Source organism: Hypanus sabinus, chromosome X2, assembly GCF_030144855.1.
Source record: "Hypanus sabinus isolate sHypSab1 chromosome X2, sHypSab1.hap1, whole genome shotgun sequence".
NCBI lineage: Eukaryota > Metazoa > Chordata > Chondrichthyes > Myliobatiformes > Dasyatidae > Hypanus > Hypanus sabinus.
In genome coordinates, this window is record NC_082739.1 from 31,465,251 (window position 1) to 31,492,669 (window position 27,419).

General features: G+C 40.2%; 1 protein-coding gene across 2 annotated transcripts in view; it reads right to left on the minus strand.

Moving 5' to 3' along the window:
• ets1 (v-ets avian erythroblastosis virus E26 oncogene homolog 1) overlaps positions 1 to 24,561 on the minus strand; it is a 102,306-nt gene extending 77,745 nt beyond the window's left edge. The window contains exons 1-3 of one of the 2 annotated variants that reach the window (XM_059957183.1): positions 24,417 to 24,561; positions 22,278 to 22,359; positions 14,194 to 14,332 (exon numbers count right to left, since the gene is read on the minus strand). In XM_059957183.1, coding sequence (XP_059813166.1) covers positions 14,194 to 14,332; positions 22,278 to 22,346 — 208 coding nt within the window. In that variant the 5' untranslated portion in view covers positions 22,347 to 22,359; positions 24,417 to 24,561. Of the gene's footprint in view, positions 1 to 14,193; positions 14,336 to 22,277; positions 22,360 to 24,416 lie in introns of both variants that reach the window. The other variant, XM_059957182.1, reaches the window with a different exon arrangement.
• Positions 24,562 to 27,419: the final 2,858 nt, after the last annotated feature.

The window sequence follows — 27,419 nt, forward strand, 5'->3', positions numbered from 1 at the left end:
GATCATAGATATCAGAAAGTTTCTTCATATATGGTTTGACTGTTCTTTTTGGCCTTCTTTGAGGTGAGTGCGGTGAGCTGTCTTCTTGAACTGCTGCTGCCACTTTGGTGAAATCACTCCCACAACGTTTTTGAGGAGGGTACTCCGGATTTAGGCCTGGCCAATTAACTGAGTTAGTCATTGCAGGAGACCATGCCAGAATCTAGTGATTATTGAAAGATCATTACTAATGCCTCTACAATCTCTTCAGCTACTTTGTTCAGAACCCTGAGGTGTAGTCCATCTAGTCCAGGTGACTCATCTACCTTCATAGATAAAGGACAGCACATTGGCATAGTGGTTAGCACAATGGTTTACAGTACCAGTGACCCAGATTCAATTCCCACCACTGTCTGTAAGGGATTTGTACATTCTCCCTGGGATCCCATGGGTTTCCTGCGGGTGCTCCAGTTTCCTCCCACAGTCCAAAGACGTACTGGTTAGTATGTAAAATGGTCATTGTAAATTTTCCCATGATTACGCTAGGATTAAATCAAGGGTTGCTGGGCAGCATGGCTCAGAGTGCCTGAAGGGCCTATTCTGCACCATGTCTCAATAAATAATTAAATAAAATCCAGACCTTTCAGCTTCCCAAGCACCTTCTCCTTTATAACCTTCTCAGTTACAGCAACTGCACTCACTTCTGTCCTCAACACTCTCAAATTTTTGGAATACAACTGGTGTCTTCCAGAGTGAAGTCTGATGCAAAATACTTATTAAGTTTGTCTGCCATTTCTAACTCTCCAGAGTCATTTTCCAGTGGTCCAATATCCACTCTTGCTTCTTTTTTACTCTTTACATATTTGAAAAGACTCTTTTATATTATTGGCTTGCATACCTTCATACGTCATCTTTCTCTCCTTATTGCTTTTTTAGTTGCCATTGGTTTGATTTTCCAAAAGCTTCCCAATCTTTCAGCTTCCCACTAATTTTTGCCATATTTTATGCCCTCTTTTCTGCTTTTATGCTGTCTTTGACTTCCCTTGTCTGCCACAGTGGTCTCATCCTCCCTTTAGAATACTTCTTTATTGTGATGCATCGATCCTACATCATACATACATCCTTGGGCAAGGTGTAGCACCTGCTTAGCCCCCAATCAGGGTCACATGAAGCCATGCGGGCAGGTGGCAGATGGTCGAGTAAGCAGCTGGTGCATACCACAAGTCCTGGTTGTACAACCACTGACACCAGGCAAGCAATCTCTGAAGAAAGCAGTGACAAACTATTTCTGTAGAATAATCATGGCCTTAGACCATAATCAAGATCGCCAACGTCATACAGCATGGCAAATCATGATAATGATGATCTTTCCTGTGTCTTCCAAATTACGTTTGTACTTCCAGACACTCCAGCCATTGCAGCTCTACCATCATCCCTGCTAATGTTTCCTTCCAATCAACTTTGGCCAGCTCCTCTTTCATGCCTCTCTGTAGTTCCCTATACTCCACTGTAATACTAACGCATCTGATTTTAGCTTCTCCCTCTCAAACTGATGGGTAAATTCTATCATATTATGATCACGGCCTCCTTCTGGTTTAAGGTGGCACTGGTGAAGTTCAGCAACTACGTATGGTGGCAAATAAAACAAAGAAAATGATCAAATATTTTATTAATTAATCCCACTTCCTCTGGTAAATGATCAATGCAACCTCCTGATTACCACCCTGTCAGAATTGAGCTTTTGAACCACCTATATGACCTGGCATTTTTATAGTGTGAACTGAAGTCTTGAAGGTACAGGTCAAATCAAGGCAGCTGGGTCCAGGCTGGAGAGCAAGGAATGAGCCAATGTACGGCCTCTGCTGGAGCAGACTTGGAGGCAATTTGACGCAATGGAACTGAGGGGAGGCAGAATTGAGGTGCAGCCTGGGCCAAAAAGTGAGGAAATGCCTGAGATTTGATCGATTTACGCACTGAGCCAAATTGGAAAGGTCGGGTATGGGCCAAATTGGGGTGGCGAGGCCCAGGTCCAAGAGCATATCAAGATCCAGGGACCAGGTCTGAGAGCGAGGAACGACCCGAAGTTTGGATGATTTTAGCGCTGGGCCTGATTGAAAGGATCAGGGTGTCAGGGCCGGAGTCAAGGGTTCAGTTTGCTGCTCCACAAGGTTTACTCTTCTCTGCTATTTTCTTGCTTCTATTGTTTGTACGGTTTGTTTTTTTTTCTCTGCGCATTGGGTGTACGAAGATCTTCTTTTGTTTTAATTGGTTCTGCTAGGTTTCTTTGTATTGTGGCTGTCGGTAAGGAGGTGAATCTCAAGGCTGTATGAAGTATACATACTTTGATAACAGATGTAATTTGTACTTTGAACTAAGTGTTCCTTTACCTTAAGCTCCCTAATCAAGACAATGAGTAATCGGTATCTATCATTTCCCCCGTTTATCTAATCTTCAGTACTAAATTTCTCCCCGGTCCTCTCTCTAAACTCACATTGTCCTCCAGCCCCTTGCCTTTCTGTTCTCATGGCACATCAGAGATCACCTTGCTTTTGAAATCACCTCCTGCTCACTTACCTCCATTACCACAGAATTGTTTACCTTTCAATCCTTGCTAACCCAATTTTGCCTGATAGTATTAATAGTTCTTTCTCCATGGCAAAAGTATTATTCAAATATCCTGTAGCACTCATAGCAGAAGGCAGGGGAACCAAGGGAGAATGACACAAGGCAGGGAAAAATATTGGGTTAGATCTTGCTGGCTACTACTGATGAATCCAAACAGGACCTCTGCTTTGCCATTTAAACAATGGTGAATCCTGGAAATCTGAGTTTGTGTCCTTAAACAAGGCTGATGGGGACTTACAGATTGATTTATATCACCAATCAGGACAGCCCAGTCTTGCAACATGCCTAGTTCAAGTTCCAAGACCAGGCAAGGATTAGGAAGCAAATGGAAATGGTCAGTTTGTCTAAATTATTATTTACTAGTGTTTCTATATAATTTTGGCTGAATTTTAATATATCTTATTTTAAAGAAATAATATTCATTTATCTCCATTTTAATTATCATTTATAATTGTTTGTTTCTGAACGTTTTTAAAAAGTCATTTATAGATTTTATGTCTGACATTGCTAGAGTCAGCTGGTGCCACAACTAAAAGTTTGCAGGCCATTTGAGTAATGGCATTTCTTCACTGAACTTTCAGACCCTTTCATAGCTGGACCAGGGGCAGAGTATGGATGGAGTGAGTTGTCAACATCAGATCAAGGAACAGCATCAGTAAATCTGACCATTGATATCTAAATAGAATATGTCTCAGGAATTAAAGAGATTAAAACAGAACATATTCCTTTGATCTGAAAACTTGCATGTATGGTTTTAAATCACCTAATTAAGATATGCATGGAAGAAAGTAAAGCAAGAATAAACTAAATTTGAATATATCTGCCTGGCATTGATACTGAAAAAAACAATTTATTGCATCAACATCAATGACAAAATGGTAAGTTTCATCAGTATACCAATAAATGCAAAATACACAGAGAAACATATGTTGTTCATGTTCTGAAAACGGGCATATCATTTGAATCCTTCAATATTTTTGACGCAGATTCAGTGAAATAATGATTATAATTCTTAACAATTACAAGCTAACATGGCAATAATTATACATACGAATGACACCAAGATTGGGGGTGTAGTGGACAGTGAGGAAGGCTATCATGGATTGCAGCAGGATCTGGACCAGCTGGAAAAATGAGCTGAAAAATGGCAGATAGAATTGAATGCAGACAAGTGTGAGGTGTTGCACTTCGACAGGACCAGTCAGGGTAGGTCATACACAGTGAGCAGTAATGCACTGAGGAGTATGCTAGAACAAAAGTACCTGGGAATACAGGTCCCATAACTCATTGAAAGTGGCATCACAGGTAGATAGGGCTGTAAAGGAAACTTTTGGCACACTGGCCTTCATAAATCAAAGTACTGAGTACAGGAGATGGGATGTTATGTTGAAGTAGTACAAGATGTTGGTGAGGCCTAATTTGGAGTATTGTGTGCAGTTTTGGTCACCTACCTACAGGAAAGATGTAAATAAGGCTGAAAGAGTACAAAGAAAATTTACACCAATGTTTGGTCATATGGAAAGATTGAATAGGTTAGGACCGAATTCCTTAGAATGTAGAAGATTGAGAGGAGATTTGATAGAGGTATACAACATTATGAGGAGTATAGAGAGGGTAAATGCAAGCAGGTTTTTTTTCCACAGGTTGAATGGGACTACAACTAGGGGTCATTGGTTAAGGGTGAAAAGTGAAATGTTTAAGGGAACATGAGGGGAAATTTCTTCACTCAGAGAGTTGTGAGAGTGCACAATGTGAGCTGGATTTCAACGTTTAAGAGAAGTTTGGATGGGTACATGGATGGGAGGGGTATGGAGGGCTACGGTCCGGGTACAGGTCAATGGAAATAGCAGCTTAAATGGTTCAACATGGCCTAGATGGGCCAAAGGGCCTGTTTCGGTGCTGTAACTTTACTATGACTCTGTAACTTACAACATCCACTGCAGTGTGTCATCACAATCTTGCAGTAGGAAGTTATAGACAAGTCAGACTTAATGAAATGCCCAACAGAAATGGTGGTATGACAAAATTGCTTCTTTAAATTGATTTCTTTTAAATAGTGAATATTTTCTTCAATATGCAGGCCTGAATTATAGGTATAGTAAAGATACTTTCCTCAGCAATGCATTTAGACTAACCTCAAAAAAAACTATCTCTTGAATGCTCTTACGTGACATTTTCCATTCCCCGTACCAGCCATACTGTGGTTTCTCTGAGTGAAATTGTTAAGAAGTGTAGAGCTAGTCTTTTTTGCACATTCTGCTGGGTCTCACTTGTAGTACAGGGCCATTGCATAGTGAATCCAGAAAATTATAGGACAATTCTGAAAACACACCGTCTCTAATAATTTTTCAAAATATCTGCAATTTCTGTATGACTTTTTAGATTAACCACAACAGCTAGGCCTTGGTTTGAAACCCATGAGAACAGTTTTTAAAGAGAGATTTGTGGGGAAAAACCCTCAAACCATAGTACATATCGAGCAGATGTGATGTGTAGATAGCCTGACATATAGTGGCATTGAAAATAGCAAACAGTCCGAGGATGATATTAATCCAAAGAAGAGTGAGTAGATGTTTTGAGAGGATATCTCTGTTTATATAAAGTACATTCATCACACCCCCAACCCTCCCCATCCCCCACTCACCTGGTACTGGCTTTGGCTGCGGTATTTATGTGAAGGAGAGAAAGTTTTATCATTGTGATATTTTGAACTTTAAGCTTTGATTATACCTGGGGTAATATCAGCCACCAAAACACAGAGATGAATTCTGGATGAGACCATAAATGAGGTTCTATCTACTCTCTCTGGTGGATACAAATGATAGTATGATACTTTCATCTTATCTAGCATCACAAAAATTGATTTGTCCTATTGCTATGTGTGGGACATTGCCTTGGGCTAGCTTATTGGCTGGTGTCTCTGCCTAAATTACAATCGAGTGGTTTAAAAGTAAGTAATTGGCTGTGAAGAGCTTTGGGATTTCCTGGGGCCACAGGGGATGTTAAAATGTACATTAGCTTCAGTATTTAAATCTTGGTTATATTCATAATTAACTTAAGCTTTCAAATGAATAGATATGGATTCAGCATTAGGGAAATGTACATTAGAGACATGCATAAAAGATTCAATGTTAGAGACATGCATAAAAGATTTCTTTATGCATGTAGGTGTATCAACACTGAATCTGGGAGGAGTGGGAGTGGAGAATTCTGGGTGTTAAACAAATGTATGTCAGAGTTGTGAAGGATATAACCGGTAAAGTACAAACATTTGTAAATTGGGATATCTTGTTCACAGACTGGCAAGTATAATTCCCTCATTACCTTACAGAATGGTAAAAAAATAGGTACTGGTTGACAAAACTGGGCAACTTATTTATGAGTTTTTTGCAGAAAACTATTACTGGTGATAAGGGGTTGAAGAGAATGAAGTTCTATTATCTGATAGAAAACAATTTGACATTACATTCACAGCTTTCTTTATGTGCACTGAAATACAAGCATACTTGCCCATTTTTTGCATAATACACATTATCAATGTTGCCTTTTAATTGACAATTCTTAAAAAGAAACAACTTTTTAATTTTAATCAACTGATCACGTCTGGCCTGCTGAGGACTAGCCCATTAATTTCAAGAAAATACCACTTAATTTGCTGCAGTCTGTACCTCTGCTGTTTTTCATTGGTGGTCAATGATATATTTTTAATGGTTTTGATGTCTCTATCCCAGTGTACAAGGCTGAGAGATTAGCTCCAATATTTATCATCTAAATGGATTATATAAAGTTATTTCACTTATATTTAAGATGAAACACTATTCAATATGTAGGTACAAGCCAGGTCATTAGCGAATGAGGCAATCAATGCTTAACCAAAGTTAGATGCCCTTTGGATAATGTCTGTGCCACTAAACCTCAGTCTTCAGCTTTTGCTACTGAAGACTGATGAATACGTATTCTGTCAGCAAGTCAATGATTGGTTTCAAAACAGATTTCCCCTCAATGGGCAACAATACCTTGGACCCAAGTAAACCAAGACACTTTTGCACTAGATCCCTCACCCATAATGAGTCATCATATCTTTGCGTGGATATAAATCAGCTATAATATACACCTTGGTATAACTTGAAGAAGAACATAGTCTACTATTAATAGATATTCACCTTATTGTTTCCTGTCAGAATTACTTTATGTACAGACACTCCTTAAGCTAGCATCACTTTATGTATGTTTAATCAATCTTTGCATATCTTCTGTATTTACATTTATTGTGTTTTTTTATCTTAGTGTACATTTTATATGCTGCATCAGATACGGAGCAGCAATTATTTTGTTCTTCTTGTTCTCACTGGAAATGCCATTAAATAATCTCGAATTGTGATATCAGAACTGTAATGGAGAATAGCATGAGCATTCTTCATGGTTGTCAAGAAATTTCAGATCAACATTCAGTGGGAGCTGAGGTTATAATTTCCTGTTTCTACACTTTATATTTTATTCCCCTTACTTAAATCAATGTCCTTGTGCATGGGCACATTTGGTCATTTCATCCCTAACACATCAGCCTGGAACCTGACAAGAATTAATGTATAGATTTAATGGAGAGAATGGGAAAATGGAGAAAAATACAAGTAGTGAAAAGTGAATGGAAAGTGCTGGAGGGAAATAAAAGTGACAGCAGAGAGGATAAGGGAATAAGAGGTATGAAAAGAAAAGCAGAAGTAAAAGGGAATGGTGGCAAAAGAGAAGTGAAAGTAAGAGGGGACAGTAACTGGAAGATTAGGAAAAAGAAGTGTGAAAGAGAATGTGGAAATTAAATTCAGGTTAGTAGTATTTAAAAGTTAAAATTAAAGCTCAGCAAAAACATTGCAGATTGCAGGACTCAGTATCAAAATCTTCAAAAACTCATTCCTCTCTCGGTTTGTATCAGAACAGAATTAGGGATGGGCAATGAAATGCTGACTCAGACTGTGAAGCACAAACCCTTTAAATGAATAAAAATGTATGGGCTATTTTTGTCTACCATCCTTTTATTTAACTTTTTGTTTCATTAGTATGACATGACCTGCCAGGCATGTTGACCAAACTATATAACATAACACAAACTATACAACATTAGCAACACACACCACTGGCAATCCCTCACTTGTGCCAATAATTCACCCTATCGGGAACATTCTCTGCTCCCTCCAGCAAGTTGTTTCTTTCTCATGACCTGAGATATTAGCTGTTTCTCTTTCCATGGATTCTGCCGAGTCTGACATGCTGAGTTTTCCCAGCATTTTCTGTTTTCACTTCAGAATCCAGCATCTGCATTTTTTGATTCTCATGCAGTATTGAAAAACATTATTCAGGATTCAAACATTACTCGTTTTCTCTCTCAATGTCTGAATAAGTAGAAAAAGTGAGAAAGCCTTTGTACGTTATTGAATCATTTTATTTGTTGACTCTGGAAATCACATTGCTATATATTACTGTGGATAACAAAATTAAAATAATGAAATAGGTCATCAAAGTGAGTGTGAGTGGATTTTACAGTCACATGTCCCACTAATCCATGGTATTGAACTGAATTGGATCTTGTGTTAGAGGCCAGAGAGCAGAGGCCTGACACAGTAGTGTAATTTATGAACAGGATAGAAAAGCCTTGTGCCTTGTATCTCAATGTCTGTGACACTTAAAGAGGTTTAGGGCAGATCACCACCAAACTTTTTGGCCAGAGAGGAACCACTAACATAAGTACAAGGGAATGTCATCAAGTAACAGGTAGAAGCAAATGTTGACTGTGGCGGAAATTAAAGTTTAAAATCCACACAGAAGGGTTCAAAGTCACAGTCAAAGTAAGTTTATTATCAAAGGACATATATGTCAGCATATAACCCTGAGATTAATTTTCTTATAGGCATTCATAGTAAATAAAAGAAACTTAATAGGATCAATGAAAGACTGCACCCAACAGAATGGAAAAACAACCAATGTGCAAGAGACATCAAACCAAGGAGCAAATTAAAGCAAAAAATTAAATAATAATAATTAATAAATAAATAAAATATTGAGAACATGAGATGTCCTTGAAAGCGAGTCCATAAGTTCAGTTTTGGGGTGAGTGAAATTGAGTGAAGTTTTCCCCTTTGGTTGAAGAGCCCAATGGTTGAGGAATAATAACTGTTCCTCAGCCTGGTGGTGTGAGTCCTGAGGCTCCTGTCCCTTTTTCTTGATGGCAGCAGTGAGAAGAGAGCATGACCTAGCTGGTGGGCTCCCTGTTGATGGATATAGCTTTCCTGCAATAATGCTCCATGTAAATTGGCTCAATGGTGCAGAGGGCTTTACCCATGACGGACTAGGCTGCATCCACTACTTTTAGCAGGAGTTTCTATTCAAAGGCATTAGTGTTTCCATACTGGGCTATGATGTAGCCAGTCACTGTACTCTCCAACACACATTCATAGAAGTTTGTCAAAGTTTCAGATGGCATGCCAAATCTTCAGAAACTTAGAAGAAACTAGAGGTGCTGCCGTGCTTTTTTCAAAATGGCATTTACATTACATGCTGGACCCAGGACAGAACCTCTAAAATTATAACACTGAGGAATTTTAAGTTGCTGACCAGCTCCACCTCTGACCCCTGGATGAGAACTGGCTCATGGACCTTCGGTTTGCTCCTCCCGAAGTTAATAATCAGCTCCTTGGTCTTACTGACATCGAGTGAGAGGTTGTTGTTGTGACATCACTCAGCCAGATTTTTAATCTCCCTCCTTTATTCTGATTCGGTACCACATTTGATTTGGCAATGACAGTAGTGTCGTCAGCAAACTTAAATATGCTGAAAAGTTAAAGATATTGTGCAAGTGTGGACTTAATTATGGAAATGTAACAGATTCCATCAAGTGGACAGAGGGATCTTACATCCTGCACATATCAGCTAACGGGTGTTAAACCTCTCCCTCCTTCAAACTGTGGTTCCCTCCTGCTCTAAGAAGACCACTATCATCCTGTTACCGAAGAAAGACAATGTTACGTGCTTTAACGTCATCCACTATCACAAAGTGCTTTGAGAGGATGGTCATGGTATGCATTAACTCCAGCCTTCCAGACAACCTCAACCCACTGCAAATCACTTACTACCAAAACAAGTCTACGGCGGACACCATGTCCTTCTCCCTACACTAATCTCTGGAACATCTGGACAGTAAAGCCACAGGCTGTCAGATCATTGTTTGTTGAATTAATCTCAACCTATAATTCCAAGCAAACACACCTCCAAACTCCTAAACCTGGGACTCAATACCTCCCTGTGCAGCTGGTTCCTTGACTTCCTGACCAACAGAATGTGATCAGTAAGGATTGGCAACAAAACTCCTGTCATGATTACTCTCAACACTTCTGCCCCACAAGGCTGTGTCCTCAGCCCCCCCACTCTACTCCCTACACACTTAGGATTGCATGGCCAGATTCTGCTCTAACTTCAGCTACAAGTTTGCAAATAGTACCACCATAGTAAGCCACATCTCCAATAGCAGTGAGTCAAAGTGCAAGCAGGAGATAGGGAGTCCAGTGATTTGGTGTCATGATAACAATCTTTCCCTCTGTGTCAGCAAAATAAAAGAGCTGGTCATTGTCTTCAGGAAGGGGTGGTGGAGCAGTGGGGTGGGAGGAGTACAGTGTACATGCTCCTGTTTATATCGATAGTGCTGAGGTCAAGAGGGTTGAGAGCTTCAAGTTCCTAGGGGTGAACATTGTCCATAGCCTGTCCTAGTACAACCACACTGACACAATGGTCAATAAAGCTGACTAATACCACTACACTCTCAAGAAGCTAAAGAAAATTGGTATGTCCAATTTGACCCAAGTCAATTTTTATCAATGTACCATAGAAAGCATCCTATTAATACATCGTGCTTGATATGGAAACTGCTCTGCCTATGACCTGCAAGTCACTGCAGAGATTTCAGCACATCACGGAAACCATTCTTCCCTCCACGGACCCCTGAAAGGTTGACTATTATCCTACAGAGATGCTGCCTGATTTGTTGAGTTCCTCCGGCATTTTGTGAGAGTTGCACAAGATTTCCAGCATCTACAGAATCTCCTGTGTACCTCTCGCTGCAACAGTAAGGCAGCCAGCACGATCAACGACCCCTCCCACCCCGGATGTTCTTTCTTCTCCTCCCCACCCCCCCGAAAGCATAGACCACCAGCCCCAAACACAGCTAATACCCACTATTATAAGACTATTGAATAGTTTCCTAGTACAATAAGTTGGACTCTTGTCCTCACAATCTATCTTGGTAGAATCTTGGACCTTATGGTTTACCTGCACTGCACTTTCTCTTTGTTACAGCACTTTATCCTGCAGTCTTTTATTGTTTTACCTTGTACTACCTCAATGCACTGTTGTAAAAGATTGATCTGTATGGACAGTATGCAAGACCAGCATACCTCAGTAGATGTGACAATAATAAACTAATTTACCTATTTACCCTCAGCTTCCATTACAGAGAGTAAGGTGTTTTCTAGAAGGGAAATGGTTAAAGCCCACAGTCTGTTAAATGACCCAGGGTAAATGTAAGCAACAGGAAAGACAACCCAGAAATTTGGTGACACCAAACTTGTGGATTTTGCATCTCCGAGAAGACTATCATAGATAATGAATTCCTTAGATATAAGCAATTGGTAAAAGGGAGTTAAAAGAGAATATTATCTCATTTTTAAGTTCAAGTTCAGTTTATTGTCATTCATCCATACACACGTATACGGCCAAATGAATCGATGTTCCTCCAGAACAAGGTGCACAAAGAACCTATAACTCACACTCTCAACTCATAAAGTAATATTACCACAAATAATTGAACAAATAATAAGATGCATTTATGACACAAGCTAAAAAAAACTGAAAATGCTGGAAATACTCAACAGATCAGGCAGCATCTATGCAGAGAGATACAATTAATGTTTCTGGTTGAAATAACACCTTTTAAAGTAATATCAACCAGCAATACAGAGTTGCAGACACAGAGGGTGTAGATGCTGGAACCTGGAGCAACCAACAATCTGCCGGAAGAACTCAAAGTGTCAAGCAGCATCTGTTGGAGGAAAGGTATTGTTGATGCACCAGATCAGGGTTTCAACCTGCAATATTAACAATTCCTTTCCTTTCACAGATGCTGTTTGACCAGCTAAGTGCTTACAGCACATTGTTCATAGAAGTTTTTTGAGCCATTCTGCTTTGTAATCGACAATACCAGTAATATCTTTTTTTAAAGTGAAGTACTTCATTAAAGACGGAAGTTTTTTCAGACCTTTTGAAACAGCCAAAAAAAGCTTGATATGCTTTTGTTAAAAGACCAAAAGCCTCATTAAGTTGTGTGACATTACACACGCGTCAAAATGCCATAAGCTATGATCACTTTTCTGGTCTTTTTCTGTACTCTGTACTTAAATTAATATTCAGTCTGCAGCTTTTACAGTGTATTGGAAAATAGAAGGATGTTTTCCTTCCTGTGGGAATAACAGGGTTGTCAATGCTTTCGTTCAAACACATCCACAGGTCCCAACAGGTCCTTAATTCTTAAATATACTCATTGAAACCTACCAAATATTGATTAGACCAGATAAGGTGGATGTGGGGAGGATGTTTCCTATGGTGCAGGTGTCCAGAACTAGAGGGCACAGCCTCAAAATTGAGGGGAGATCCTTTAGAACAGAGGTAGGGAAGACTTTTTTTAGCCAGAGAGTAGTGCATCTGTGGAATGCTCTGCCACAGACAGCTGTGGAAAATTGGTAGCTTCCTGATTGGTTGGGGCATCAAAGGTTATGGCAAGAAGGCAAGTACATGGGACTGACTGGGATTCGGTATCAGCCATGATAGAATGGCAGAGTAGACTTGATGGGCTGAATGGCCTAATTCTGCTCCTCTATCTTATGGTATTATGGAACCATCTCTGAGCTATGGAAGATAAACTCCAGCACCATCAATTTATCCCAGATCCTTTCCTAAAGCATACTGTAAGTAGAAGTGGCTGATATTTTACCTCTCACAGCTTTCTTCTGCATTAACCCATATTCCTCGATCCTCTAATATCCACATTTTTTTTTATTGTCAAGCCCTGTAAGAAATTTGTATGTCTCAATGAGGTCACTTCACAGTCTTCTAAACCCTAGACTATAGAGTACAGGCCAAGTTTACTTAATCTATTCTTATGTGACAAATCTGCCATCCCAGACACCAATCTGGTGAATCTTTGCTGCACTCCCTCTATCTCTAGCTTAACCTTCAGACCAGACCAGTGCACAGTACTCTGGATGCAAATCTCACTTTATAATTAGAATGAAAACACAAAGTGCTGGAAATGCACAACAGGTCAGCTAGTATCTGCGGAGAGAGAAAAAGAGTTAATGTTTCAGAGCAAAGACCCTTCATCAGATTGAGGAAATGAGAAAACGTGGTAATTTTATGTTGCAAAATGATGCACAGAAATGAAGAGGTTAGTACTTCTGATAGGATAAGGTAAATTGTTCATGTGATCCCAATATTTCCAGAGGCTATCTATGGCCTTATTCACCTATTAACAAGATATTGGAATCAGCTTGGTAAAGTTAGTGTCACCTTAGTAGAGATATTCCCTTTCTGCTATTCACCGTCCTACAACCCTTTCTGCAATTTGGTTTTCTAGTTCTGATAAAAGGTCTTTGATCTGAAATGTTACTTATATTTCTCCTTCCACAGATGACATTCTGTTTCCAAAAATATTTTCTTTTTATTTAAAGTTTCTGACATCTGCATTTTTATTCTCAATACGGTAAGAGAGAAACTATTTTTCTTGCACTTAAGTCCACTTACTATACCACTAACATTCTTCATGTTGAATCACCGAAAGTCCTTGGTGCTCCCTCGAAGTTCCAGTCCCCAATTCAAAAAATAACCCATTTATTCCTTCTCTGTTTTTGCTCCATTAATTAACCTGTATTCTTCATAAATTTATCACTCCCAATTCCACGTGCATTACTGTTATTGTACTTTGAAACACACCAAGAACAAGAATTAAAGCAGCATTTTTCTATTCCGCTCCACAAAAGAGTCTAAAGCAGATTAATTTAACTCCACATTTGCCCAGGCTTTTCTGACTGAATTTTCTCTTTCAAAGAAGCCATTGTTTATTTACAGCACTTTCTGTTTTTTCTTGTTGTTTTATCATCTTAGTTTTATTTAGGATTCTTTGTGAGAGACCTACATCAGATAGTGGGGATACTTATCAGAGAGGTCAGATAGTTAAATTCCACTAGAAAATTCATTAACAAAAGGAGGCTTTTTCCAAACAGAAACTGTTCATCACATTGAGAAGAAAGAAAAGGACCAGATAGACAGAAAAGAACCAGAGAAAAATAATCTTCAGTGGTGTATGTAAACTTTCATGAAAGATGAATTCAATGTACCAAGGAGAAAATCTTTCTTGAATTATACCCATTTCGAGAGATTAAACAAAATACTCCAGAATTAAGTCAGGTACATTGACAAATGGAATTTAAAATCACTCTTTATCAGGAGTAAGGCAGAGATAACTGACGAGGTACGTCATTGCATATTGCTTACCTGAAGGACAGTACTCATGTCCAGTTGGTACTTCTTGGGCTGCAAGCTCACCCTGCTGTTGGCAGTAAAATCTTTGTTGGTAGCAGTTATCAGGAAATCCTACCATTGATGTGCTTTCATTCACGTCAATAGGGACCTGCTTCTGAAGCACAGGAAGCAACTGCTCAGTTAATAGAAAAATACTTCAGATGTATTCATGTATTAGTAACTAACTTCTTATTGGGGAACACGATCCCACTTTGAGGATCCAGTCAGGAAAATTTTGAAGTGCTTTTCTATGAAGTGACAAGAATCAAATACTGTACACAACAGATGCAAAAGATCTTTCCCACAAAGCCACCAGGTTAAGCAAACCCAATTAATGTATAGTGTAGGTTTAATACAGAGCCCATAAAACTCAACTGGGGCAGTTATGATAAATCTTATGTACAGAACAGAACTCCCTCAGACTGTTCCATTAAATAATGTCATAAGTATGTAGCCTACATTTGGTAGTGAATAAAGCTCCATCTGCTCATTTCTTGCTATGAGTCTCAGTCTGAAAGGGACACCCCTTGTTATTCTTTTGAGGCTTTGTTTTCAGTTTCCAACACACCCAAGTCACATCCTAGAGTGTTCCTGGACTCACAAATGAAAGTTGTGGGATAACCTGTCTCCAGCATCAAGGTGGACATATTTTGGACCAACAACTGGAACCAGACAGTTGGATTGTGAGGTATATATTCTACTCTGCAGTTGCATTGAGTAAGGTGTTGAAGACAGGTCTGTTCCCCAATAAGTCTCATTGTCTTAAACATAACTGTTCTAATCATTTTAGGCTGTGCATTAGTCCTTCATTTTTATTTTGCAGTTTTAACATTGATGCATTGATCTGCAATCAACAATTGTGTTGTTGGACAATATGATCCATTTGATTAAAAAGGCAGAAAACAGTATTTGTTCATATAGGATGACATAGTCTTTTTATCACAGAGCATCCTTTTAGTCCATCTGCTTTTTATGCTCCACACAAGCCCCTCCAACAAATGTAGCTAACCGAATCAGTATATCTCATAACTTCTTTCTTCCTTGGTCCAGCCAGTCCCGATCCCCTCTTTCCTCATGGGCCTGAAATTCTTTCATTTCAGGTACTTCTCGAGCTCCTTTTGACAGTACAAATGAACCTACCCCTACTACTACCCCTGGCAGTGTATTTCTGACCCTCACTGCACAAAGGTGTTTCTGTTCATATCACTTCTGGTTCTTTTGTCAATCACCTTCATTCCACTAACTTCGTCATCTTTCTACCTTGTCCAAACAAGATTCCCTCACAATTTCCTCTGTTTGAAGAACACCTCAAGCTTTTCTAGTCTATCCATATAACTAAATTTCTTATAGTTATATTTGTAAATTCCTTCCACATTTTCTCTAAAAGCCTTCACAATTTCATAAAGTATGGTGTCCAGAACATGAAAACAATCTACCACTTGTTGCCAAATCAAATATTTCATAGCTTTCTCTCTCGAACAATCTTTCCCCTATTTTAAATCCCAACATCCCACATGCATTTTCATCACCTTCTCAATTTGCCCCGCCACTTTCAATGGGTGAAGATATACCCCTAGATTTCTCTGTTTCTATGCTCTTTTAGAATTATGCCTTCTGATTTAGAGTTTCCTCCCAGCTTTTTGTCCAAAATGAAACACTTTACATTTCTCAGCATTAAATGTTGTCTGTCACTTATCAGCCTCTTCCATACACATGTTCCTCCAAATTTTGTATCATTTGCAAATTCAGAAATATTCAAATCCAAGTCATTAATATTTTTTTCAGAAAAACAGTGGTCTGAGTACAAATCCTGCACTTTCCTTGAACTTGAAGTACAACCTTCAGTTTGTTTCTTGTTACTTAGCCAAATCTCTATCCATGTCATTACCCTTCTTATTTTACTCCATGCCATTTATTTTGATATTATGTGACACTTTAACAAATTGCATTCAATTGAACATGATTTGTCTTTAACATAGGCCTTTAACATAGCCTTAAATCTGCTCTACCATTCAATAAGACTGTGGCTGATCTTTTACATCAGAAAAAAATAACTTTTTAGCAGGTAAATGATGAACATTCAATATTCAAAAGTGTTTATCATTATATTCCTTGATTTCCTAAGGAACATAGAAAGACACACCATAATAGCAGACATAGACAATGGTTGATCAACCACTTTAATACCCTGGTCCTGCCTTCTCCCCATCTCCCTTTGTCCTTTAGCATTAAGCATCTACCACCATCTTGAATAAATTTAATGGACTAGCACCCACTGCCTTCTGTAATAGAGAATTCCACAGGTTCACCTCCTTCTGGGTTAAATACTTTATCCACATCTCAGCTCTAAATGGGATATCCTGGGGTTGGGGCTTCAGTTTTTGGGCTCTCTAGTCATTGGAAACTTCCCCCCTATCTATTTCTTTCTATTGGATCCCAACCAGGAATCAGTCTAGTAAACATTTGTTGCACTCAGTCTACGGCAAGAATACACTTCTTCAGATTTTCCTGTCCTCATGCACCAGTCCTGACTCAATAAATGCTTGAATGTTTGGAAGGAAACAAGCAGAAATCTCACAATTTCTCTCTTTGCCTCTGTCAGCAATATGGACAGAGTGGTTTATCCACATTAAGTGGAACTCATCTGTCTATTCTTCACAATTATTTAGCCCTTCCAGAAACTTAACTGTATCTTCCTTTGCTGAGACTTTAGCAACTTCATCCTTAGAAAACAGTGATGTATAGCACTCAATTATTACCAAAATCATGTCCTATTAGCTCCATGGGTAGATGTTATCTTTAGTCTCCGAACTGCTTCATCTTTTCTCTCATAACTTTTATCCTGTTCATATGCCTTTTTAAATCTCTATCTTGTTGAGCATCCAGTGAGCTCTGGCTTTAAGTTCTCCACCTTCTGCCTCATGGCAAATCTGTGAAGATCCAGGTTGTGGGCTTCTCCCTGATGTCATCATTGGATTTGTTAGGGATTGGCTCATACTTATAGCGACTAACTTTGAACGGTTTCTCATGTCAAAATACTCCCTGCAATAACTCTGTGATACTATTTCACCTTTCAGTCAAGATAATTAAAAACATTATTCTTATCTCTCTTATGCTATTTGGTCATTTGCCTAAGCATGTACAAACCAGAAGCAGAGTCATTCTGTCCCTCAAGCATGTTTCACCATTTTACTTCAAATGCCAAGAGTTTCCTACTCAAACTCTGGTTCCCTTAGTTCCTTTAACATCCAGAGACTGATCTACGGTGCCTTGAAAAAGTATTCATCCCCAACCCTTTGTTCACATAAATGAGAACTACAACCAGGGATTTTTATCAACTTACTGCGAATTTTAATATGTGAATACATGCCCCTTTTTTCGCAGTAGAACCCCAAATAAAAAACAGGGAAAATTGTGAAGCATAAAAAACCAAAAATTCACAAACTGAAAAGTCAGCAGTTCAAAAAGTATTCATCCCCTTTTGCTCAGTACTTAGTTGAACCACCTCTCACCACTATTGCAGTCCCCTGATCATTTATGGAAACAAAGTGCTGAGTACTGAATACTTTTTCAAGGCACTGAATCTGCTTGAATACAATTGATACTGATCTTTCATGGCATTCTGGAGAACAGAAATCAGAAGATTTCCACACTCTGTGAAGAATTTTTTCTTCCTTTCTGTCCCAAACAGCCTAACCCCTATTTTGAGACGGTAAATCACATTCATTGTCTCTCTAGCCAAGGGAAAAATACTTCCCACATCTACTCTATCAAGCAGAAGTGTTTTGTATGTTTCAACGTACTCTTATTCCTCAGGCCATAGAGAATGAAGCATTCTCTCCTCATGGACTAGTCAGCCGAGGAATGAGACTGATAAATCTCCACAGCACTCTCTCAAAAGCAACATCTCCTTTCTTAGGTAAGAAGACCCAAACTGCACACAATCCCCCAAGTAAAGTCTAACCACAGCCCAACATAAATGTAAAAAGGCATTTTTATTCTTGTACTCAAATATTCTTGCAATAAAGGTCAATATAACATTTGCCTCCCAAACTTGCACAAAAGCAAGAAAGTCCCTTTGAACATCAACAGTTCTTACTTAGTCTCTCACCATTTAAAAACTATTCAGCATCACTGTTCTCTCTACTAAAGTGAATAACCTCATATCTTCCACAATGTGCTCTATCTGCTGCTTTTCATCATTATGATTATTAGCATTTCCACCACCTCAGCAAACCTGGAAATATTCTGATCGTAACTACTACTCAGCAGCCTGAAAGCGTCCCGCCAGTCTTCTTACCCCCCCCCCCCCACTCCTGCTAATTGGTTCCACCCAAAATGATTCTCATTCTGCACCACAATCTCCAAATCCCAGTTCTTTTCTAAAGAATACACTCATCTCATTTCTTTAATAAGAGTGCTACCCTAACTTTCTTTTTGCCTGTCCTACTTAAATGTCAAAATACTCTGGAATATTTTGCTTCTAGCTTTGGCCACAATGCAGTTACATTTCTGTGATGGCAATGAGTCACATCTATTTACACCAATTTTTGCTGTTAATTCATCCATCTCCTTGCACCTGCAGCTTGTTTTTTTTTAACATGGTGCCTTTAGATCCAACTTCTAACAACGTAATTTGCTGAATGCTGACACTAATTGCTGTTTGCTTTTGTTTCAGACACTGACTTACTGAATGTGGCTTATATTTATAACTTCCACTTCCAGCTTTGTAACTCTTCCTCCTGCCTACTCTTGCAGCTTCCATGCCCTACCAAGCTAAGTTAAACCCTTACGCAAGGCACAAACTCCACTGAGAAGGAATTGGTTCTGGATCTGTTGTGATGCCCTGGACCTGATCCCACTTGCCATAGAAACAATCTCAAGATCTCAGAAATGTAAAGCTCTCCAACCTTTAGCCACAAATTCAGTTGCTATAGCCTTCTATTTCTGAGCTTGTTAGGAAATGGCACTGGATCTAATTGTGAAATTATTTCCTGTGAGGTCCGTTTGGACTTTTTCCTAACTCTAAAACCTACCAACATCAATGGCAACTCTGCTTCCTTCAACATCTAATGTCTAATGTGCCTTCAGCTACTGAAAAATCCTTCAAACACATGTTTGTTCAAAACATATATTTTAGCATATAAATTCAAATTGGTCAGTTCACTGATGAATTGTGGTCCAATGCACAGGGATTTCCAGTGGTTAGTGTGCAATTTAAGAGGGTCTTCCCATTGGTCTCTGGCATTGTCCCTTTTCTAACCCCAGGACATTTAAATGAGATCTGTGAGCTATTACAAATTTGGGGACATTGTGTAATTATTATGCTGACCAATTGTGTCTTAACTGATGACATTAAAATAAAGCAATTATTTTTCTATACTTGTTCTCTGAAATCATTCCAGTATACCTTCTAGGTTCAACAAATTTGGATCTTCTGGACTGCCTGCTTCAGTGCTATTCCCTCAACCCACTGGTAAACCTACAGTAATTAATACAACTGCCTGTACACATTAAAGCGCAGTGGAGAAGCAGGGAAATAGAAATTGGATGGTGCTCAAAAATATGTGCAGAAGTCTGAATGTGTGTATAATCCACACTCGAACGACATGGCATAGAAAGCTCTCCTCATTATCATGATAGCAGTATTTGGCTTTCAGCAATCATCATTTCAAAGTCAAAGTAAATTTATTATCAAAGTACATGTATGTCACTGTACGAGCTTGAGATTCACTTTCTTACAGGCATTTACAGGAAAATAAAGCATATGAAAAACTATGTACGAACAAAATTGACAGATAACAAATGTGCAAAGGAAGACAAATCCTGCAAATAAAAAAAAAGTAATACTTAGAACAGGAGTTGGAGAGTTCTTGAAAGTGACTCTACAGATTATGGAATCAGTTCAGTGTTGAGGTGAATGAAGTTAACCAGGCTGGTTCAGGTGCCTGATGTTTGTAGGGTAATAACTGTTGCTGAACCTGGTGGTGTGGGACTTAAGGCTCCAGTGCCTCTGCCTGATGGTAGCAGCAAGAAGAGAGCATGGTATTGATGGTGGGGGAGCTTGATGATAGATGCTGCTTTCTTGCAGCAGCACTCCCTGTAAATGCGCTCAATGGTGGGGAGGACTTTATTGCGTTAGTGCACACCCTTGGGTGCAATTTAGTGAATAACTGGCACAAGTTGAAGCTTACTTATGCTAATTGAAGTCATTCCAGTATCTGTTAAAGAGGATCTCCTTACTGCCTGCAAACTAGTAGAAGATGCTGAGATTATGGGAGGCCATGATGGAATACACAAGAACAAGTTACCAGACTTTCAGGAGACACCTCTGAGTGCTTTTGGAGGTTAAAGTGAAGAGAATAGAAGCACTCAGAATGCAGCGAATCCAGGTCCATCGGGGTGTAAAGCTTGTGTTAGAGATCAACTGGAGGTGACAAACACCAAGGACGTGAAAATAGTGTTGTAACAATCTCATCTAAATGATGGCAGTTGGTGTCACCTGAAGGCTAGTCCAGAAATGACCTTTGTGGCCTCTTCCACCACATCAGCGTCTACATTAGCATGGGGATGACTGGATGAAAACAAAAAAGAGGCAAAGCCAAACATACAAGCCGCATGAAGCTGCACAAGGGTTACTTGCCAAAAACTGCACGGCTTTTGTATTCTTGATGGAATGAGGAATAGATACATTTCTTTTTACCTTTGCAAAGGATGCTGATGTCATAACCTAGACAGTATATAAGGACCTCACCAAACATGCCCTTGAATAGCACTGCTTGTATTTACCTAATCAGGCAGCATTTGTGGAAAGGAAAACAGAGTTAACTTTTCAACCATTATGTTCCAACCTCATCAACCTGAAAAATGCTTGGGGAATAAACCTTCCTGGGCACAGCCTCTTACCTTTACCAGAAAGGAGGCTTACCTTTGGCCTCTCTCCCCTGTTCTTCTTGTGGTAGAAACTCATGAGAGACCAGGAGAAAAATATATTTTTTAGGTAGAAACATGCCTTCACCCTTGCAATATTCAAAATACTCCAATGTTTCCATTGTTTCAAGACTCTGCATTGACTAATTCCAATAAGTTTAACTCTGAATGATTTGGTCAAGCTTGCAAATAATTGATGATCACTTTATAAATCTCAAAGCCGAGCTTGTCTTTTTATCCAGACCTGCTTCCCTGTATATGATTACATAGGGTGCTGACTGTATTTGCTAAAATCAATTTGTTCCAGAATGAGGATTGGCATTGTCTCTGGGTGCTATATGCACAAAATAGCTGTATTGAAAACACAATTCTCACCTATAAACTGTAATTCACATTAGACACTACCTTACATATAGTTTTTATCATTCAATACTTCACTAGTGTTAAAAAAGAGTGGTCATATTGCTTTACCACACTTCCTAATAACACAAAGGACCCCAGTTTTGCATATTAAGTTCCCACTATTTGTTCTCTAAACCATCCTATATTCCTCTGCAGACTCTTTCCCATTTGACTTTCCCACCCACTTCATATCATCGACAAAGCTGGACATTTTGCTCTCTTCCCTTTCTCCTCCCTTATCAACAGAGATTCTGAAAAGCTGAGGCCACCATCACTGAGCTGAGGGCCCTTTATTGGTTCTGATGCACACCCGTCATGTAGCTTGCTACCCGTGTTCTGAACTTTAACTACTCCTCAAACTATAATAAAACATTATCCTTAACAAAGCGGATTCTTAATTCATATAACAATCTTTTATATCAATTGCCATTTGAAAGTCCAGATAGTGTAGTGTAATCACTGGTTCTCCTTTATCCAGTAATATATATATATAGAGAGATATCCTGAAAATACTGTACTAGACTAAAGAACCATGATTTTTCTTAAATTAAATCAGGGTGATCTGCTCAGTTTTCAAGAAGTTCTCTTAAAATGTTTTGAATTTTGAGTATATGTTGGGGCTCTGAGAGAGCTCATGTTGTTTCTGTGCCAGCAGTTTATGCTTTAACTACCCACAACATCTCAGGTCTCCAACAAGAGGTTGCCCAGATATCTGTACAACTTACCATCTGTCCAATGGAAAGCAGAGGGTAGGAGCTGCAGCTTCCCGTCATTATTTCTGGGTAATAATTCATCTTTAAGGTCTGCCTAAAAGCATAAGAAGCAAAAGGTCTTTTTTAAATTGTTGGATCCTCTGACCGTCCGCAGGGAAGGAAGCAGAAAAACAATTTATTCTTATTTCTTCTTTCTGGCAATAGCTGCCCACTTTACTGATAATGACATGATAGCCTGTTGGTCTTATAGGAGAATGGGGTTAAGTGGATTAATAAATCACCCATGATGAGCAGAGCAGATTTGATGGGCTGAATGGCCTAATTCTGTTCATATGTCTTATTGTCTTAACCAAGATTAGTGTTTGTTGTTATTAATATAACTGCAGTAATAAAGCACAGGGTCAAGGTGAGATGAGCTTTGTCCGTACTTGCTGCTAACATGAACAGGAACATACAATGTTACTGTCATAGATACCACCTGAATTTAAATGTCTAGCCAGCATATTGCAGAACTGCCACCACTTCCTGTTCCATCCACTCAGAAGATAACCAGATTGGTGGAACGGCTTTCCAAAGTCCAAGCTGGCCATCTTTTGATGTCTTCTGCAAGGCTCCAGGTCACAGGAAAGTTCCCAGCCTATACATTAGAGAGGACAAACTCACTCAGCTCTTCTGAACTCAGGGAAGGGTCAAGGTCTCCAGGATGTGGGGTTGTGGGTGGCACCTGCTAAACTGGTAAAATACCCGAGATATTCTGGAAAAGATGGTAAAATTCCACTGAAGTGATGCTTCACACCTTTTAGAGTTGGGTGTAGATGAGAGATCATTGCCTGTTTCAAAAACACACACAGCCAAGAGACATCAGCGAGTGTGTCCATGTCAATCACCTATGAAACAATAGAGATGAGATCCCTGTGTGACCTCCTCTATAGTGGTGCCTAGTGAGCAGTGTTGTCAGGGCGATTGGGGCTGCCTTTCAGCTGTACATTGAGATAGACAAACTGATACACACAGCTTGAACCATGCACAATGATTCACACTCTCTTCCATGTGCAATGATTCATATGTTCTACTCTGCATTGTGACTTATGTAGGGAGAATAACTGACAGAGATACTTTCGTACCATTAATGCCTATTGTTCACAATGATTAATACATATCGTTCACAGATATGCACAGATTAATATCACTTACCCTGGATTTTATCACTTCACCACTGACCGCCTTGCCTTCAACCGCAAGGACCCCCAATCTGAAATTCCTCCATAATCCTCTTCACCTCCCTTTCTGCCTGAAAGGTGTTTCTATAAACCTATTTATTTACAGCAATTTTTTTGGATATCTGCCCATTAACTCCTTACGAGTCTTGGCTGTTTATTTGTCTACTTGCACTGCACTTACTCTGTAATATTCTTATATTCTGTTGTGTTTTTTCTTTCTTGTTGTATTTCCTTGGTATAGGCATGTAGGACATGTTCGGTCTGGATGGCAAGCAAATAGAAATTTTCCACTGTATTTCGGCACATTTGATAATAATAGACCAATTACCATGTTGAAATATGTTTGATAATGCTCCTGTAGTGTACCTTAGGATGTCTTGCTAAGTTAAAGGTGGCTTATGCAAACAAATCCTTTTTGTTCACAATAATAAGTATACCAGTTTAAACACCAGATGAACCCTGCGGACCACAATCCCTTGTACACTCTGTGTTCACGGTCACCGCTTGCGCTTCTTCATTCACACAGTGTTGCCCGGTGTGCTGTGGTTGACCCGCTCGTTGCCGGATTAGTACACAGCCTGGTGCTTAAGGACTGATGCGGCTGCTGTTGTTCACCGTCAACATTGCGTGCTGCTGATATTCAGCTAACTGATGTACGCAAATTTGCGCACAGCGGCTAATATAATCGTGCACAGCTGTGGGGGGACTGATGCGTTCGGACTTTCCCAATGCACGTTGGCTTTCTGGAGGCGGCGCGCTCTGCCGTGCATCAGATCGGGCGATCCCGCCTTCAGTTCGTGAGTTTAAATTGAGGGAACTCTAACACCCAGCCAGGATTATTAAACCACAGCAGCAGAGGTATTGAAACAAAAGACCATTCCACATTAATATCCGCGTGTGCGACAAAGCAGAAACGTAGAACAGCTTATACCTGGAGGCTCAGTGCGTGGACTGGACTGGTCCGGCGGCGGCCGACGTCCTCTCCCCGCGCCCTGTGTGGAGATGGCTGACCGAGGTGATCCTACTTGCCCTGCCTGCACCGCAGCCTTTAAATCCTCGGGGCCAGAGTGTTCGGGACAGTGCAGGACTCCACCTATTTTACAGCCCGTTGTCATTTACATCACGTCCTACCGGATTCTAACCTTCCTGAGACAGGAATTGTGACCCACCCGAGACTGTTCTGGTCACAAATGCTTCGGCACATTCACGATTCAGTGTCGCACAACCAGAAATATCATTGTCAGAGGAAATCCACTCTAGGTCCTTCCAAGTGATGACAATTTGAATGCTTGTACACTTAAGGACGAACAAGAGCCCCATGCACAACAGACAAGTGAGCTTGGCAACCAAGTGAGGAAAGAAGTGTGACCAGGCTCTAAGTGAGAAGAATGGTAATCCATGTGTGGAGCCAAAAGAGATGGGGAGATAGTAAATGATTTTTTTTTGCATCTGTATTTACTCAGGAAACAGACCCAGAATCTATAGAGGTGAAGCAAAGCGGCATCAACCTCATGGACCCCATACAAATTACAAAGGAGGAGGTGTTTGCTGTCTTGAGGCAAAGTTGGGTGGATAAATCCCCAGTGCCCGACAAGGTGTTCCCTCCAACCCTGCAGGAGGCAAGTGCAGAAATTTTCGGGGCCCTAGCAGAGATATTTGGATCATCCTTAGTGACAGGTGAGGTACCAGAGGATTGGAGGACAGCCAATGTTGTTCCACGGTTTATGGCAGGCTCTAAACAGAAACCAGGAAATTACAGGCCAGTGAGTCTGGCATTAGTTGTGGGAAAATTATTGGAAGGTACTGTAAGGTGCCGGATAGACAGGGAATGATTAAGGATAGTCAGCATAGCTTTCTGAGTGACAGGTCATGTCTAACAAAGTTCAAAGTATATTTATTGTCAAAGTATGTATGCATTAAAGGCAGCCATGAAACAAAGAAACCCAAAAGAACCCATATATATAAAAAAGACCATTGGACACCCAATGTGCAGAGAGAGAAAAGAAAACTGCAAGCAAATAGCTTTCTGAAGCTCATAAGAGAGGCCCATAGCTCAATATAGCTCAGCACAGAGCCAAGTAATCCTTGTGGAGCAGCAATCTGAACCAGACCATCCCTCACCTCAAGCCTATATACCCTGACCTTTTTAATCTGGCCAGATGCATAAATTGATGACCAAACATCGGGTTCAATTGCCTTGATATGCTCTGGAGCCTGGACTTCACTTTGATTCAGCCTGTAACCAAATTTTCTGATTCTGTCCTGTGCTTAAGTCTCCATCTAAACATTGAGTTCAGTTGAATCATTACACTCTGGGGCCTGGACTTTGCCTGTATTTGGCCTCTATTTGGCCTGTAGCCGATCTTTCCAATTCAGCACAGCGCTTAAATCTCCACCCAAGCCTTGAGTTCAGTCGAATCGGTACAACTTAATCAGTAACCAATCTTATAGAATTTTGTCAAGCATGTTACCAGGAAATTCGATGAAGGCAAGACCAATTGATACAGTCTACGTGGACTTAGTAAGGCATTTGACAAGGTCCCTCTCGGGAGATTGGTCAAGAAAGTTCAATTGCTCGGCATTCAACATGAGGTAGTAAATTGGATTCGATATTGGCTTTGCAGAAGTCAAAGAGAGTGGTAGTAACACACACAAAATGCAAGAGTAATAGCAGGCCGGGCAGCATTTATAGAAGATAGTAAACAGTCTTCATTTCAGACCAAGACCCTTCATCAGGACTGTAGCAAAAAGATAAGAAGTCAGAGTAAGAAGGGGAGAGGGGAGGAAGAAATACAGGATGGGAGGTGATAGGTGAAACTAGGAGGGGGGAGAGGGGAAGTAGGGAGTTGTTTGGTGAAAGAGATAAAGGGCTGGAGAAGGGGGAATCTGATAGGAGAGGACTGAAGACCATGGAAGAAAGGGAAGGGGGAGGAGCACCAGAGGGGCAGGGAAGCAGATAAAGTGAAAGAGGGAAGTGGGAATGGGGAATGGTGAAGGGGGGGGGGGCATTACCAGAAGTTTGAGAAATCGATGTTCATGCCTTCAGGTTGGAGGCTACCCAGACTAAATAAGGTGTTTCTCCATCAACCTGAGCGTGGTCTCATTGCGACAGTAGAAGAGGTCGTGGACTGACATACGGGAATGGGAAGTCAAACTAAACTGGGTGGCCACTGGGAGATCCTGCTTTTTCTGGTAGTCAGAGCATTGGTGCTTAGCGAAGCAGTTTCCCAATCTATGTTGGGTCACAGTGATATACAGGAGGCCAAACCAGGAGCACCAGATACAGTAGATGACCCCAATAGACTCACAGGTGAATTGTCGCCTCACCTGGAAAGACTGTTTAGGGACCTGAATAGTAGTGAGGGAGGAAGTGTATGGGCAGGTGTAGCACTTGTTCTGCTTGCAAGGATAAGTACCAGGAGGGAGATCAGAAGGAAGGGACAAGTGGACAAGGGGGTCACACAGGAAGCAATCCATGTGGAAAGCAGAAATTGAGGGGTTTGAGTAGGGAAAGATATGCTTGGTTGTGGGATCCCATTGGAGATGGTGGAATTCACAGAGAATTATGTGCTGGATACAGATGCTGGTGGGGTGGTAGGTTAGAACAAGAGGAAACCTAACCCTAGTGGGTTAAGGAGATGTCCTGATGTCTTCTCTCTTCAAAGAGAATGACTTCCCTTCCTCCACCATTAATGGTACCCTCACCCACATCTCTTCCATTTCACACATGTCTGCTCTAACCCTATCCTTCCGCCACCCTACCAGGAATAAGGTTCCTTTGGTGCGGTGGTAGGTGAGGACAAGAGGATCCCTATCCTTAGTGGGGTGGAGGGAGGATGGGGTTAGGGCATTTGATATGGCACAGAAGAGGGTGAGGGCAACATTTATCGTAGAGGAAGGGAAGTAATTTTTTTTGAAGAAAGGGGATATCTCC